Source organism: Sorex fumeus, unplaced genomic scaffold (assembly GCF_029834395.1).
Source record: "Sorex fumeus unplaced genomic scaffold, SorFum_2.1 ptg000098l, whole genome shotgun sequence".
Lineage (NCBI taxonomy): Eukaryota > Metazoa > Chordata > Mammalia > Eulipotyphla > Soricidae > Sorex > Sorex fumeus.
The window spans coordinates 22,889,994-22,906,540 of NW_026606155.1; the positions used below are offsets into that span (position 1 = coordinate 22,889,994).

A 16,547-nucleotide genomic window follows, 5' to 3' on the forward strand; every position below is an offset into this window, starting at 1 on the left:
GTTGGGTAATGGTGGTAGGCTGCCGGGGCTGGGTACCTTGGGGCGGGGAGGGCTCTCACCTGCCCCACTCTGCTGGCCATGATCATATATATACAGTATGGAACTTACATCCAAGGTGAGGTCAAATAGGGGCCAGAAAGACAGGTCAAAGGTTGGGCGCTTACCACAAGAGTGTGTGTGGGGTGAAGGGCACAGTAAATGGATATACCTGATAATCTTTTATCTTCATTGCAAACCATAAGGCTCCCCCAAAGGTGTGGGGGGAAGGAGAAAGAGAAAGGGGGGGGGGAGAGAGAGAGAGAGAGAGAGAGAGAGAGAGAAAGAGAGAAGAGGGACGGAGAGGGAGAGGAAGACAGAGTGAGACTGAAAGAGAGAGCAAGAGAGCGCGAGAGAGCAAGAGACAGTGAAGGAGAGGGAGGGGGGGAGAGAGAGAGAGGGAGAAGCTATTTGCCATAGTGGCAAGCAGTGCAACAGCAGGAGGGAAACTAGGACCATTGGTGATACGAAAGTACACTGGTGAAGGGACACTTATTGGGACATTATAAAGCTGAAATCCAATCATGAGCCACCTTGTAAATGTCACTGTGATACAATTAAAAAAGTAAATGGGAAAAAAATGAGATATTCCACCTTTTTTCAAGTCTTTTACCAAATCTCTCTTCACAGTGAGCAATGTCTAAATGTAATGACAAAGCCCAGAATCTGCATTTATGCAAACAGTGAAGGCAGAAGTGGGTAGAATTGGGTAAAAAGAAAACTAAGTTTACTTTTATCAAATGATAACTTGCTGAATCTCTTTATTGTTTTAATACTTTAAACATAGAATTGTTTTTTGTTTGTTTGTTTGTTTTTGCTTTTTGGGTCACACCCAGCAATACTCAGGGGTTACTCCTGGCTCTGTACTCAGGAGTTAGTCCTGGCAGTGCTCGGGGAGTCATACGGGATGCCAGGGATCAAACCCAGGTTGGCTGCGTGCAAGGCAAACGCCCTCCCCGCTATGCTATTGCTCCACACAAACACAGAATATTTTAACTGATAGCTATAAAAATATCTGGAACCAAAATTGGTTAAAAAAAAAAAAAGGAAGTTATTAAGGCCAAAACAATAGTAAAGTGAGTAGGGAGTTTGCCTTGCATGCAGCCAACTTGGGATTGGATCCCAGCATCCCTTATGGTACCCTGAGCATCCCCAGGTGTGCCACCTCACCCAAAAAAAATCAAGTTCTATGCTTAAAATTTAAATATTAATAACTGAATTTTTAACTTACCATAGCAACATCATCTAAAATGCTCTGAGGTGAACTATGAGCCATAACCTGAAAAAGAAATAAAAGAATGTCCATTTGAAAATTTAAAGTTAGCAATGCACTCAGGGAATGTTAGATACAAACAAACAAGTAATTTTCTTTTGAGGGGGGCTGAATAATCTGTGAACACATCTCTCAGTATCTTCCATCACACCGTAAGTTTCAACCTTAATCACTACTATCTTCCAAACCAAACTGAAACCTAAAAAGAGGCTATCTCTAATGTGAAAAGAGCAGTGCTTACCAAATCTTAGTGTTCTCAATAAAATACAATTGGTTTTCCCTGATAGTTTATTAAAAACATAAACTTGCAAGGCCAAATAGAAAATAGTTCAGGAAGGAAACTTGCATTGTAAATGGCAAACACAGGTTCAATCCCTGGCACCAACCCCTGCAAGAAATGATCCCTGAACACAGAACCAGAAATCAGCCATCAGCACTGCTCAGTGTGGCTCAAAAACAAAGCAAAGCAAAAATCCAGAAAAAAAAATTGCCATTAAAAATAATGGAAGGATGAGGTAAACCAACGTGGCTGAGCTCAAGTTTACAGAAACAGCTCGTTACTTATAACCATGGTCAGACACACTCTAGGGGCTGGTGAGAAAATTCAATAGGCTGAGCACAGCCTTAGGATACAGGAAAACTGGGTTCAATCCAGCACAAGAACCAATGACCAAACTCCTCCAGAGCAGCCCTGGGTATGGCCCCCAAATCATCAACGAAAAGCAAATACGGCAAGTTTCTCCTCCAATCACATGAATGGAATAAAGGGGATGACGTGCCACCAGCAGGTCAACCTGTACCTGCAGAGCAAGTGCACCAGTAGCCTGATAATGCCTCCAGGCTTCCCTATACATCAAAATTGCCACCGTGCCTCTGGTCGGACTCCAACAACTTGGGACACCAAGTTTCCAGAAAAATTAAATGACCAAAAGTTAGGTATGTGGGAGCCATACCCACAAACCACCTCCAGCTCTGCTGTACAAGCTCATTTAACAACCTTGCTTTAGAGACCCATAAATAAATCTCGAAAGAAATCAAAAGCCGCAGTTAACCTCAGATCCTCAAAAGGCTGAACAACAGGGTAAACTGGAGGGGGTGGATTAGCCTGGTGCCTGCCCCAGAGCCCCTGACAGCTGCTTGTTTCTCTGGAAGGACCTCACTAAAATAATCTGCTGAAAATTTGGGCATATGGGTTTTATGACTGAAATCTCCAGGCTTTCTCAGGATTGGGATGGGCTACCTCCCCTCACCTCCCTGTACTTCCAGAAGCCTCGGTAGTCATGTCTATCACAAAGTTGCTACCCAGTTAAGCAACTCCAGTCTTAAGTTCCCAATAAAATTACTGAATGCCCTGAATAAACACAATGACCTCTTAGTACCTGTACTGCAAATCATAATGCACAAAAGGAGGAAGGTGGGGAGTGTTGGGCGATGGTAGAAGGGAAACAAGGGACACTGGTAGTAGGAAATGTACACTGGTGAACAGATAGGTGTTGGATCATTGTATGACTGAAACCCAATCATGAACAGCTTTGTAATGGTCTATCTCAAGGATATTCAATTAAAATTTAAAATAAGAAAATTTCACTGTCCTCCCGTTGTTCATCGATTTGCTCGAGCGGGCCCAGTAACGTCTCCATTTTGAGACTTCTTGTTACTGTGTTTGGCATATCGAATACGTCATAGGTAGCCTGCCAGGCTTTGCCGTGAGGGCGAGATACTCTCAGCAGCTTGCCAGGCTCTCCTAGAGGGGCAGAGGAATCGCGGAGGAATCAAACCTGGCTTGGCCAGCCAGCCGCACACAAAGCAAAAGCCCTACCGCTGTGCTATTGCTCCAGCCCAAGAAAATTTTAAAAATTTAAAATACAATGAATGAAATACTATTACACATCTTGAGATTGTTGCAGATTTCAGTAAGTGTACTTAACAATCTTTTAGCTGAAACTAAATTATCACAAATGGACCCAGTAACATTGTGAGACTTGTTATTGTGTTTGGCATATCGAATACACCATGGGTAGCTTGCCAGGCTCTCCGAGAGGGGCGGAGCAATCGGTAGGGCATTTACCTTGCAAGCTGCCGGCCTGGCCGAGCCAGGATCAATTCCTCCACCCCTCTCGAAGAGCCCGGCAAGCTACCGAGAGTATTCCGCCTGCATGAAAAAGCCTGGCAAGCTACCAGTGATGTATTCGATATGCCAAACACAGTAACAAGTCTCATGATGGAGACGTTACAGGGCCCACTCGAGCAAATTGATGAACCACGGTAGAACAGTGCTACAGTGCTAAATTATCACAAATTTGGCACTTCAAGAACTTTTGTTGTAGAAAGTAATATTTTAAAGTAGAAAACAATGTTAAGGAGGCCCAGCAGACAGTGCCAAGGTTTGAGCCCCCTGCCCTGCAGTTACCTGAACCCCACAAGAATAACTCCTGGTACAGCCAGCTTAGGCTCAAAAACTCTATCCCCAACATGCTATTCTCGCCAATTCAAACCAATGTTGGGGGAGTGGGGAATAAAATACTAACCTTAGAACATACAAAATCAACTAATGTAGCTTCTTCTTCACCTATGTATTCTATGATTTTCTTATTAATCCACGGTCTAATCCGTCGTTCCATCAGTATCTGCAAAATTTTGCATGGTTACTAATTAAAGACAACATTATTCTATATACTACAAAACCAATTAGTCCTTTGATACATTTTCCTTAAAACTAAAACAAGTAAAAAATTACATTAAGGTATATATCAAGAAAAAATCATTTGCTTCTAGATTATAAAGTTTCATCAAGAATTTTTCCAGTAATCTGAATTCTATGGGGAAAAGGTGAAATAGCTAGAAAGAGCCAGAAATGCTTGCTTTGCATGCGCTAGGTCCCAAGTCCAATTCCCAGCACCACATCACATTCCACCCCTTTCCCCTAAAGCACCACTAGGTATAGCTCTGGTGACCCAAAGAAACACCACATGCTAGGCCCTAGGACTCAACTATTTGGTTGTCATTGCCAAAAGAGAAATACTGCCGTGAGAGGCCACCTGCTTTCAAAACACTACACCAAGAGCCACTTCTTGGATGGGGTGGGGGTTCTACCAAATTTCTTAATCATGACAATCACTGAAGGTAAAGAATCCAGCACATAGGGCTGGAACTATAGCACAGCATATAAGGAGTTTTGCACACGGCCGATCCAGTTTCAATTCCCAGCATTCCATATGGCTCCTGGGCACCTCCAGGAGTAATTCCTGAGTGCAGAGACAAGAGTAACCCCTGTGCATCTCTGGATGTGAGCCAAAAAGGAGGGGATAAAAAAAAGAATCCAGACACATTATTATTCCCGTTATTTATAAAATCAAGTATATGTGCTCAGTCAAGATCATTCTCAGTAACAAAATAATTTGCTACTCACAGAATCCACAATAGACCAATCCAGAGGATAAGCAAAGAGCTCAGGTTTGGCTGTAGGAATTTTCTCAATGAGACTTTTAATGTGTTTTCGTTTTTCTTCAGTGTTTACAGTGCCTTTGGCAGCATTTTTATCATCTTCACCATAATCCAATGGAACCAGTTTCCTTTTTCGGGGTACATCATCACTGTCTTCATCCTCAAATTTATTAAAGACGCTATCTACAGGGAGTTTCTTTCTCTTCACAGAATTAGGTTGACCAGGACTATTGGAAGCACCTATATTAAAACCAATGTGTTAATATGGCGACTTAATTTTGAAATAATACACTTTATGAACCCACCTTCCCTCAAAAAGACAAAGTATACTTCCATATATCTCAGAGGAAGATCCCAACTGTAAAAAAATAACTCACTACTCACAAGTGCTAGAAAATTTAACTTTTCACTTCTTCTCAGAAGTCGAAGCAGCTGCAGATATAGGAGCACTAGTAGAACTATGAAAACAATCGTGAGCTAGAAAGGCATTTTGAAAATATTTATCTATCTACCTACCTAGCAGAATATTAATCTTTTCCTTCAAGGCAAAAATTTAGGAATTTTTTAGAGGATAAAAAGTAAACAATGAAGGAAATCAATGTTAAATAAATAAACAATGAAGGAAATACCTAGTTTAAGACTCAGTCCTATTTTTGGCCTATGCTCCTCAGGTTGTTGCTGATCTGGTGAATTTTCATGAGGAATAATAATACCACAGGGAGACTCATCCCCAGGAGTATTTGGGGTTGCATTGCCACTGGCAGAGGAAACAGATGGGGCAGAACTGATAGGTCTCAGAGTTGGTTTCAGGCAGGGCTTTTGCTCAGGCTCTTCTTCCTCTTCTACAGGTTCCTCTCGTTTTTCTTCCTTTTCTTGCTTTTCCTCTTCTTCTTCCTCTGATTCTGGTTCTTGCTTTATTTGAGGTTGTCTACGCCTTTCGGCCTCTTGTTCCATCTAAAACCAAAAATTAATCCAATAAGCATAAATAGGGCACAACTGGACTACCAGCTTTTTATTATCATCGTTCATAAAAATCTCCATTTTCCCTTTATATTAGGAATAAAGAACTATTCATTTCACTATAAATCAGTACAGTACAAATTTTACATTAATTCTCCATTGCCTTGTAAATGCTTGGAAATAAAGTAAGCAGAACTGCTAAGTTCAAAATGAAAAAGCATGTTTATAATATCTTTATTAAAGAAAAACAGGGGTCAAAGTCAAAGTACTGGTATGTATGTGAGTAACCCAACTTGATCCACAGCACCCATATGGTTCTGCAGCAACACCAGGAGTGATTTGTAAGTGGAGAACAATGAGTAACCCGAGTATGGCAGCCCCATTAAAAAATAAAGTAAAAATAAAAACCCGAAACAAAATCAAGATTTGTTTAGCTTTGGTTTTTGGACCATAGTCAGTACTTCTGAGGGCTACTCCTAGCTATGGAATTATTCCTGGTAGAGTCTGGGATAGTGCTGGGAACTGACACGGGGTCAGCGGTGTGCAAGGCAAGCAATATTACTACTGTACTATGTCTAAGAACCCAAGATGTTTTATTTTAGAAGAGCATATGAACATTACACTTATACTGTAATAGAACGCTGAGCACAGAGAAAGGAATAGCTCCTTAGCATGGCCAGATTTAACTCAAGAGAAATTATTTCAAACCCACAAAAACAAAAACAAAAAAACCCTTTAGGAACATACTGCCACCTTTGTTGCCAATGTTGGGTACCAGCTTAAAAGACAATTTTACTCATCCTGATTTTCTAAAACAAGTTAGAAAAACAGATTTCATAGGAGAGTGAGAACTAACAATGTCATTATTCAGTTGCAGGGTACAGAGATAAGAGTACAGTGGGTAGGGTTCTTGCCTTGTCTGCCCAAGACCTGGAATTTATCCAGAATAACACTGAGTGAACCCAGAGTGCAGAGACCAGAGTAATAACTGTGGACAGCCAGTTCTGGCCAAAAAAAAAAAAAAAAATGCCCAAATGAGCAGATAATCTTAAAATACTATTATAAATATCATTTCTCACCCTTTGGAGCTCTGCATCTGGATCCGGGTGTCCTTCTGCCAAAAGGCGTTGTCTAATTTCTTCTAGTTCTTCCTTCTCTCTTTTTCTATCCCGTTCATCTGCTTCCATTTCCTTTTCCCTATCACGCAATCTTTTTTGAAGAGCACTGCCTCTGCAAAATTAAATCATAACAGACATTATTTAATAATATTGCCAACTATTAAACATATATCCAAAAATCACCTGAATGATACTAATAGTTGAGACTAAGAGATTGTGTTTTGTATTTTATGCCACACCTAGCTATGCTCAAGGCTTGCTCAGGGATCACTCTTCATAGTGTCCAGGGGAATATATGGGATACCAGGGATTGAGCCTGGGTTGGCTGTATGCAAGGAAACACTTCAGCTGCTGTATTATCTTTTTGGCCCTGAAAGATCGTCTGTTAATGTCCTGTATCTGCAGGATGCTTTGTAATGTTTTGTTTATGGCACACACCTGGAGTTGCTCAAAGCTTACTCCTTACTCTTTTACTCTTTTACAAAGGAATCACTCCTTTGGGTTGGAGCTATGGCATAGCAGGTATGTGTTTGCCTTGCATACAGCAAACACATGTTCCCGATCCCTGGCACCCAGTATAGTTCCCCAAAGCCCACCAGGATTGAGTGATCCCGGAGTGCAGAGTCAGGAGTGAGTCCTAAGAACCACTGGGTGTGGCCCAAAATACAAACCAAATTAAAAAAGTAATCACACCTAAAGGGCTCAGGGAACTGTATGTGGTACCGGGATTAGGTTGGCTGCGTGCAAGGCAAGCACTCTACCATTTGTACTATTTCTTGCCTGTTTAATGTTAATATTTGGTAAATAAACTGCCTTGACAATTTAACAGAAGTCTCATTTTCAAGTTACTCCAACTGTCTATCAAATTAGAAAAATAGTTCTGAGACAAGAAAATTCTCTTATCCTACAGTGCACAGAAAACCAACACATATTTTCTGTTTCTTAGAAACCAAGCCAAGAAGCATTAATACAAGTAGTATCAGGGTTTGGGGAGATAGTACAATGATTAGGCTGCTTGCCTACACATTGCCAATCCACATTAGAATCCGGGTACTACACAAGGCTTCCCGTGGGCAGTCAGGAGTTTTTCCTGAGCACAAAATCAGGAATAAAACTGAACACGCCAGAGTTTCCCCAAAACAAAGCACGAAAAGGAGTTATCAGCAACGCTCAATTCTGTATCCTTATGTCAATCTTTTCAGGTGGAAATAAAAATCTAAGAATGTTATACACTGTACAATCAACAGAAATAGAGGTTCTATCAGTTTATCTTAAACATTGCTATTATGTACTGCCTGCCATTTTAATTAAGTCTTGTTGTGGAGCCATTAAGGTAATGTTTGAGGTTGTAGCTGGTGGTGCTCAGGGAACCATGAAGCATCCGGAATCAGTCCCAGGGCCGCTTCAGCAAAACATGTGCAAGTCCTGTGTAGCAACTCCCAAGGCCCTTTACTGCTATAATTCCTTTACTGCTATATTTCATCTACAAAATATAGCAGCTATACAGTTACTGTGTATTTTTAAATACATATATCGTGTAAAATATCACAATCAAGAAGTATAAAATATTGGGCCAGAGTGATAGTCTGCCAACACTGGTTCGATCCCTGGCATCCCATATGGTCCTTCAAGTACTGCGAGGAGTAATTCCTGAATGCAGAGCCAGGAGTAACCCCTGATCATTGCTGGGTGTGACACAAAAAGAAAAAAAAAAGTATAAAAATATTTCATTTTATTCATTTTTCTTTTTAGTTTTTAAAGAGCTGAATCTCTAGCACTCTTTCAATTTAAGTTGCTTATTTCACCATTTTAATTATTTGACTACAGTGCATTAAATTATATATTCAATACCTTTAGCTACATTTTTGGATCACACTGGACAGTAACTTTTTTTATTTTGGCAATGCTGAGAAATAACCAAGGACTTCATACAAGGCAACTACTCCACCACTGAGCAACACATCTATCCTGGGCCACAGATATGTATGATGGGCCCACCATGTCTTGAGATCACTTGGTTCTGTGGTTGGAGGGGCAATGAATTGCCAGAAACGAAGCCTGGGTCTCCGACATGCAATGTGTGTGCTCAACTCCACTGAGCTATCTTCCTGGTCCCAGTGCCCAAGTTTTGTTTTTTAAAATTAATATTAGTTTTCAAATCCTTCAACTAAAGTCAGGTGGAGATGGAAGAGAACAAAGCAAAATTGGACCAAACAGGTAATATACCAGGTAGGGCATTTGCCTTGTATGTGGCCAAGCTGGGTTCAATCCCTGGCATCCCATATGGTCCCAAGTACCTCCAGGTAATTCCTTAGTGAAGAGTCAAGAGTAATGTGGCCTAAGCATCTGAGAATGTCCCCCACAATCCAAAACCAGACAAAAGAAACACAGCAAAATTCTGTCAGTGGTGCTTAGGTGACTATATGCCATGCTGGGGAATGAACTAAGGTAGCCCACACAGAAAGTAAACACCTTATGCACTGAGTTACCAACAACTCCAGCCCCTATTTTTTATTTCTTATACCACTGAATGAACTTACGTTACCTGGTAAAATAAAGTTAAGTATGAGCAATGCTTCTTTACCTGTAATACTTGGGATCGTCTCTATCATCATCATAATCTTCCAAGAATTCTTTGAGTCGTTTAGCTTCTTTTGCCTTTGATGAAATGAAAAACAAAGGGTGCAAAATTAACATAAAAGTGACTTCAATCATCACCTACCCTTTACTATGAAACTGATTTTCCTTATTCAACAACCTAAACTTTTAAATTTCGTATGTAATATCTGATACTTTTAAATCTTTTGGGTACAAAACAAATTTTATTCAGAGGACCAATTTAAAGGACCAACTGCCGAGCAAAAGCAAGCGAAGATAAACAAATGGGACTATAGTAAATTAAGATGCTTCTACACTTCAAAGGAAATAAGAATCCGATTACCCACCACAGACTGGAAGAAACTATCTGCACACGACTCATTGAGTAAAGGGTTAACTGTAGCACTGTAGCACTGTCCTCCCATTATTCATTGATTTGTTGGAGCAGGCACCAGTAATGTCTCACAACAAATTGTGAGACTTGTTGTTACTGTTTTTGGCATATTGAATACATCACCGGTAGCTTGCCAGGCTTTGCCGTGAGGGGAAGGGTTAACAAGACACATAAAGTATCTTTATGTAGAACATTACAAGGAAAAACAAATACAAGAAAAAATGAACACAAATTTCCTTAAAGAGGAAATACGAATGGCCAAATGACATATGAAAAAGTGCTCTGCATCACTTATCAACAGGAAGATGCAAATCAAAAGAACGAGATATAAACTCACACCAGTGAGAGTGGCACACATCAAAAAAAAAAAAAACCACCAACCAGTGTTGGCATGGCTATAAGAGAAGATGACCCTAATTATTCACCACTGGTGGAAAAACAGACTAGTCCAGCCTTTCTGGAAAACAGTTTGACCATCCTCAAAATAACTGAGCTTCCATATGACCCCAAAATTCTCACTTCTAGGAATAAATCCTAATGCCTCAAAAACACAATGGAAAAAAAGGTATCTATCCTCCTATATTCATTGCAGCACTATTCACAATAGCCAGAACCTAGAAACAACCTAAGTGACAAAGGACAGATGATTGGATTGAAAAACCCTTTGAGTCATTTGACTTGATATGTGGATGGATCCGACGAGTATCACGCTGAGCAGGTTTAGTCACAAAGAGAAAGACACAATAATGTCTTTCACACATGGGGTATAAAGAAATATATCCGGAAAATAACAAATGTATAGTGGCAATAGTTATGAAGAGTAAGAAGGGGTCTTCGGTGAGAAGCTTGTCATGAGCCCTCTGCCCAAAGACAGGGAAGTGAACATTATGACAGTGGTGCAGGGCAAGGGTCACCCTGAAGGACAGGGACTGAAAGGAGGTAAAGTGAAGTACATGATTCCCCATAAGCAACAGTACTGTAAATCTCAGTGCTTAAAAGGGGGGGGGGGGGGGGAGGAAAAAGCCTGCAGCAGAGGCAAGCTGGAGGGACCAGTGGAAAAACTGGAGACACTGGCGGAGAGAAGTGGACACTAGAAGGGACTGGTATTGAACACCATACACCTGGAAGTCAATCAGAAATCAATTCATAAGTAATTCTGGCTGGAGCGATAGTACAGCAGGTTTCATCCTCAGCATCCCATAGGTTTCTGTAAGCACTGCCAAGAGTAATTTCTAAGTGCAGAACTAGGAGTAACCCCTGAGCACTGCCGGGTGTGATCCAACCCCACCCAAATTAAAAATAAAATAAAAAATTTGTAAGTGACTCTGTAATACATGACTCAATTAAACTCAAGTAACTCTCTAAATGACAACATTTTCCAATAAATATACTTTCTAACAAGCAAACTGAGGGAGAAAATAAAAGCTTACCTCACTAATTTGCCAACCAGATAAAAATACAGGAATTTAAAATTCTAGAAATAAGGCTGGAGAGATGAGGTAGAAGCGATTATATAGCAGGTAGGATATTTGCCTTTCAAGCATGCAGCCATCCCAGGTTTGATCTCAAGCATCCTGTATGGTCTGCCAAGCACCACTAGAAATAATTACTGAGTGCAAAACCAGGACTAGCCCCTGAGCATCCCCGTGTGTGACCCAAAAACAAAACAATACAAACATACAACTATGTTTCAGTACTCAGTCCCCTAAGACCTTCCAGGAATAAGTCCTAAGGATTGTCAGGTACGGTTCCATGCCAACCCCCACCCCCGCAAATTAATTAATTCATTAAAATCTCAGAAACGAAAAAATAATAATGTAAAAGCCCTCAGAAATAGGACACCTAATTAGTACTATATTTAAAGCAAGTGTACAAACAGGATTATATATCACTATGAAACATATATTTAGGGACAGAGGTTATTATTTAGCACTGAACTACATACATGTAAATGCATGTAAGAGACCTGAATTCAATTCCTGACACAGCAATACCTACGCACGCATGCACCCCTGGTTTTAACTATGGCACAACAGTACAGACTCACTCCATATACACACTAAATCATTAACTGTTACATCTGTAACAAGTAACTTTGTTTTACCACACCTAGCAATGCTCAGGGGTTATTTCTGGTTCTAAGCTCAAGAATCAAAATCCTGGTGTGCTCAGGGGAGCAAATAGGATGCTGGGGATCAAACCCAGGTTAGCTGTGTGCAAGGCGAACTCCCTACCTGCTGTGACGAGTAATACTCCAGTCCTAAATGCAGTAAAAATTTAAAACATTAGCTTAAGTTAAAAATAGAATCTTTACCAATAACCACATATCCAAGACCATCCATTCATCTCCTTCCCCCAGGCAGTATTTGTCAGTCTCTTACTCCCAAATATACTACAGTAACTCACTTATCTCTGACAATGCTACTCACTTTTTTCAAAGACAGAAACATTATTTATTCTTATATACCAAGCACAAAGCTGGGATATAATCTACCACAAGACAGTGTACACTCGAAAGTCATCTAATGAAAAATACTGTCATCAGTTAACAATGACAATATTCATATAAAAACAGGTGTGTTTATCCACATTCTAAAATTTAAAAAGAGTTGCTGACCATCCAGTTAAAAATTTAACTCCAGCTATCACCCTATTTAAAATTTTAGAATTCCTGGAGCACTAGCTGCATTCATAGCCAAGCGAAATCTCATACTCTACACCACTGATGATGTATATCAAGAGTAGAACACCACATTGGATGGGATATAAAGTAGAAGGCAACCAATCTCAATTAAAAAATATTAGCACACAAGGCTCAACCTGTAACAACATGTTAGTAATCTCTTATACAAGGGCTTAATGGCTCCAGGAAAAGACAGGATTATCTTCACGCACTCTCTTCTAAGGAAATCTTTTTGATCATTTTTAGTGAATTATTCCTAACAATCAATACAAAATAAATTATTTAGGGGCAGGCTTGAGTGGTCATTAGGAAAAATCAAAATAATGGTGATAGGAAGGTGCAATAGTGGTGGAATATGGTAGGTAATAAATTATTGTGAATGACTTTTTTAAAAATAAAAATGTTATTAAAAAAAGAGTGGCTATAAAAATAGTTCTATAGGTTAAAGAAAGCTTTTTATTTATTTTGGGGTTTTTTTGGGGTCATACCTGGCGACGCACAGGGGTTATTCCTGGCTTTGCACTCAGGAATTACTCCTGGCGTACTCAGGGGACCAAATGGGATGTGGAAATCGAACCCAGGTTGGCCACGTGCGAGGCAAATGCCCTACCAACTGTATGATCACTCCAGCCCCGAGAATAAGCTTTTTGATGCAGGAGATCTGAATTTGATCTCTGGCACTACATGGAACTCCATGCATTGCCAGGGGTAGTTACCCATGAGGTTTATTATCTGGGGATCCCAAAACAAACAATAAGTATTTTTTTTTAAGTTACCACTGTTGACTACCTGTGGCATACTCGATATGCCAAAAACAGTAACAAGTCCCACAGTGGAGATGTTACTGGTGCGAGCTCAAGCAAATCGATGGATAACAGGAGGACAGCGCTACAGTGCTACTACTGTTGATGGAAGAAACTCCCCCGCACTCCCAATACTTGATAATAAGAAAATAACGAAATGGAAGCAAAATAGAAAATTTTCTCTAGGAAGACAAAAAAATTAAAATTTGTGGATAGCAGAATAACTTCAAATTTGTTCTACAATGTTACATTTCTTCAAATAATTGTAGTATCTTATATATATATTCTCTTCCTATTTTCTAATTTAGGGATTAAAAGTTGTATAGTGAGAAATGGGAAAATCATTTCATTTAATTCTATAAGAGAATTTACTGTCTGGGAAACTCATACTATGTAATATACATACAAAAGTTATTGCAATGTATCATGTTCAAAACAATTTAAGCAGATTCCTAACTTCTACTGTAATAGTTTTAGAAGAATGATCGCCAAAGTGAGAAGCAGCATTCATGAAACTTTTGTAAAGATATAACACATGGAAAACATGACAATTGATATATGATAAAATGAATTTACTTTTTGTCCTATTTTTATATTCTGGGTTTTTGTTTATTAACCACACTTGACTAATGTTCTGGGGACCATAGCAAGCCAGGAGCGAAGGCAAGCATCTTAATCCCAGTACCATCTTTTTGTCATTGTTACTTTATAAAAACCTGTGCCAATCCCTCTATTAATAAAATTTATCAATATACATGCAAACTGATTTGTTTTCATAATATAATATCAGTGATTAAAGAAACTTAAAAACTTGAATCTTTCATCATATATAAAACATTGCTTTAGAGAACCTTCTTATATTTACTTATACCAATATCAAGAGAGAGACAGAGAACAGAGGCACACAGACTTCTCCAGAGTGCAAATAGGCAAGCAAAAAAAAAAAGACAAGTGAGGTAAGTTTTCTTTTTCTTTTTGGATCATAACTGGCTCTGCATTCAGGAATTACTCCTGGCAGTGTTCAGGGGATCATATAGGATACCGGGGATCGAACCTGGGTCTGTGGCGTGCAAGGTAAATGACCTCTCCACTGTATCACACCAGCCCCCATGAGATAAGTTTTCAATGGAGAACACGGGAGTGAAGAACAAACTGCTTCACAGGATTTTAAAAAGCATTCCAGAGAACAGAGAGTACACTTGAATGAATAGGGCACTTGCCCTGCAAGCACCAGACCCAGGAGGTTTGACCCTTCGTACCACATATGGTCCCCAGTAACCCTCCAGGAGTTAAGCCATAAGCACCGCCAGGCCTGATCCAAAAGCCAAACCAAATCAAAATAAACAAAACCATTGTAGCTAATGGGTGTGACTTCCCCAGTAATGTTCAGGCCTTGATACAATTGAAGATACCCAGAGTGGCAACAATTAAACTGGTTTTAAGTTAGCGCAGGCCTGCACCTGACTACTGAGTTACCTCCTTGTCTCCAAAATATTGCAGAATCTGAACAAAGTTTCAGTTTATACCTCTGGACAATTACTTTTATGGCATGACAAAAACTTGTTCTTAAGGAGCAAAAATACTGCTGCACTGAAATTATTTCACAATTATTTACTACATATATAAGAGAAAGTTAGCAATGTAGTATGAAGTATACTACTTAACTATATGGTTACTGATGGTTACTGAATTTAATACTGATGATTTTTCTCAATTGTATCTTAAAACAACTTTACAGTAAGGAAACATCTGGCAGTGTTCAGGAATTGTCATATCTGGCTCTGAGAGACTGTTATATGGTACCAGAAATTGAACCTTGGCGGCATTATGTGAGGCAAACACTTTACTATACTACTATCTCTCCAGTCCCAAAATCCCTATTTTTAAATAAGAACATTACCATTTCTCTTCTTCGTTCTTCTTCTCTTTCTGCTTCTTTCTCATATTCCCTTGTTTTCTTCCGTTCTCTGATTTCCCAGTTCTTAAGGCGCTAAAGAAAAATGAAGTAGAAGTTTTAAAAAAGTACAAAGGGGTCTACAAATTCTGACCTACTGAATGTCAAACTTTTAGTATAAAAGCATTCCCTAATCTTACCTCTTGATAGGCAGCCTCTTTCTCTCGGAGTTTTCTTTCAAGTTTTCTTCGTTCATAAGCATCTTCCTCATCCTCTTCCCTGTCCCGTTTTTTGTCTTTCTCTCGTTCTCGCTCTCGTTCTCTTTCTCGTTCTCTTTCACGTTCTCGTTCTCTTTCTCGTTCCCGTTCTCTCTCGCGTTCTCTTTCCCGCTCCCGTTCCCTTTCACGATCTCTACTCTTTTCTCTGTGTAAACCAAGGTTTAAAACTGTCAGAGTTCACTTTTCTTTTAAAAAAAAAAAAACAAGGGAGGGTCAGAGACAGTGAAGCAGACAGGGCAACTGCCTTGCATACTGCAAATCCAGGTTCAGCCCCTGGCAATCTATTATGTGCCCCCCAAACCCTGTCAGAGCCAGGATAAGCCCTGAGCACACTGGGTCTGGTCCAAAAACAAGGGGAGAGGTCTACTTTGGGGCCTGAGAGATTACAGCATTTCAATTTGCTTATAGTAGACAGCAATATGATTCCTGGCATCACATATGTTCCCTGAGTCCCAACAGGAGTGATCCTTCTGCAGAGTCAGAAGAAAGCCTTCAGAGAAGCTAGGTATGGTTATAAAAGTACACCCCCTCCCAAAATATCCAGATTGGCAGTGTTCAAAGAAAACAAACTTATAAAAGGTGGCGGGGAAAAGCATTGTGATATGTTGTATAGATATGAACTTTATCAGCAAAAGTTCTCAAATATTTAAGAATAAAATCAATTACAAAATATCTAGCATGAGGCCATAAATCCCTATTTTACATTCTCTCTGGCCCAGAAACAGATGCTTAAAAACGCCCTTTTCAAGGAACCAGAGACATCATAGTGTATTATATGTTTGCCTTGCAAAAACAAACCATGGTTCAGATCCAGCATCCGGTATGGACCCGAGCCCTGCCAGGAGTGACCTCTGAGTGCAGAACCAGGAGTAAGCCCTGAGAACCATCGAGTGTGGTCCCAAAATGACAAAAACTCTTTCCTTTTCTACTTCCTCCTATAGCTTTTTCCTTTGACCATTTTCACTACAATACTGTTAATTTTACCTTTCATATATATGTTTCAACACCATACCCATCACCTGAGTGCGATTTTCCTCCAGCAACGTCCAAAAGGTTCCTCCATATC

The 16,547-nt window shown here is 39.8% G+C and overlaps 1 protein-coding gene across 2 annotated transcripts in view; it reads right to left on the bottom strand.

Moving 5' to 3' along the window:
- The window catches only part of RBM25 (RNA binding motif protein 25), a 52,396-nt gene that overhangs the window by 4,374 nt on the left and 31,475 nt on the right, over positions 1-16,547 (bottom strand). For both annotated transcript variants that reach the window (XM_056133795.1, XM_056133794.1), the window contains 8 exons: positions 15,404-15,626; positions 15,210-15,299; positions 9,416-9,489; positions 6,793-6,943; positions 5,383-5,707; positions 4,719-4,993; positions 3,838-3,936; positions 1,268-1,315 (listed from right to left, as the gene is read on the bottom strand). In XM_056133795.1, the coding sequence (XP_055989770.1) occupies positions 1,268-1,315; positions 3,838-3,936; positions 4,719-4,993; positions 5,383-5,707; positions 6,793-6,943; positions 9,416-9,489; positions 15,210-15,299; positions 15,404-15,626 (1,285 nt within the window). The remainder of the gene's footprint in view (positions 1-1,267; positions 1,316-3,837; positions 3,937-4,718; positions 4,994-5,382; positions 5,708-6,792; positions 6,944-9,415; positions 9,490-15,209; positions 15,300-15,403; positions 15,627-16,547) is intronic.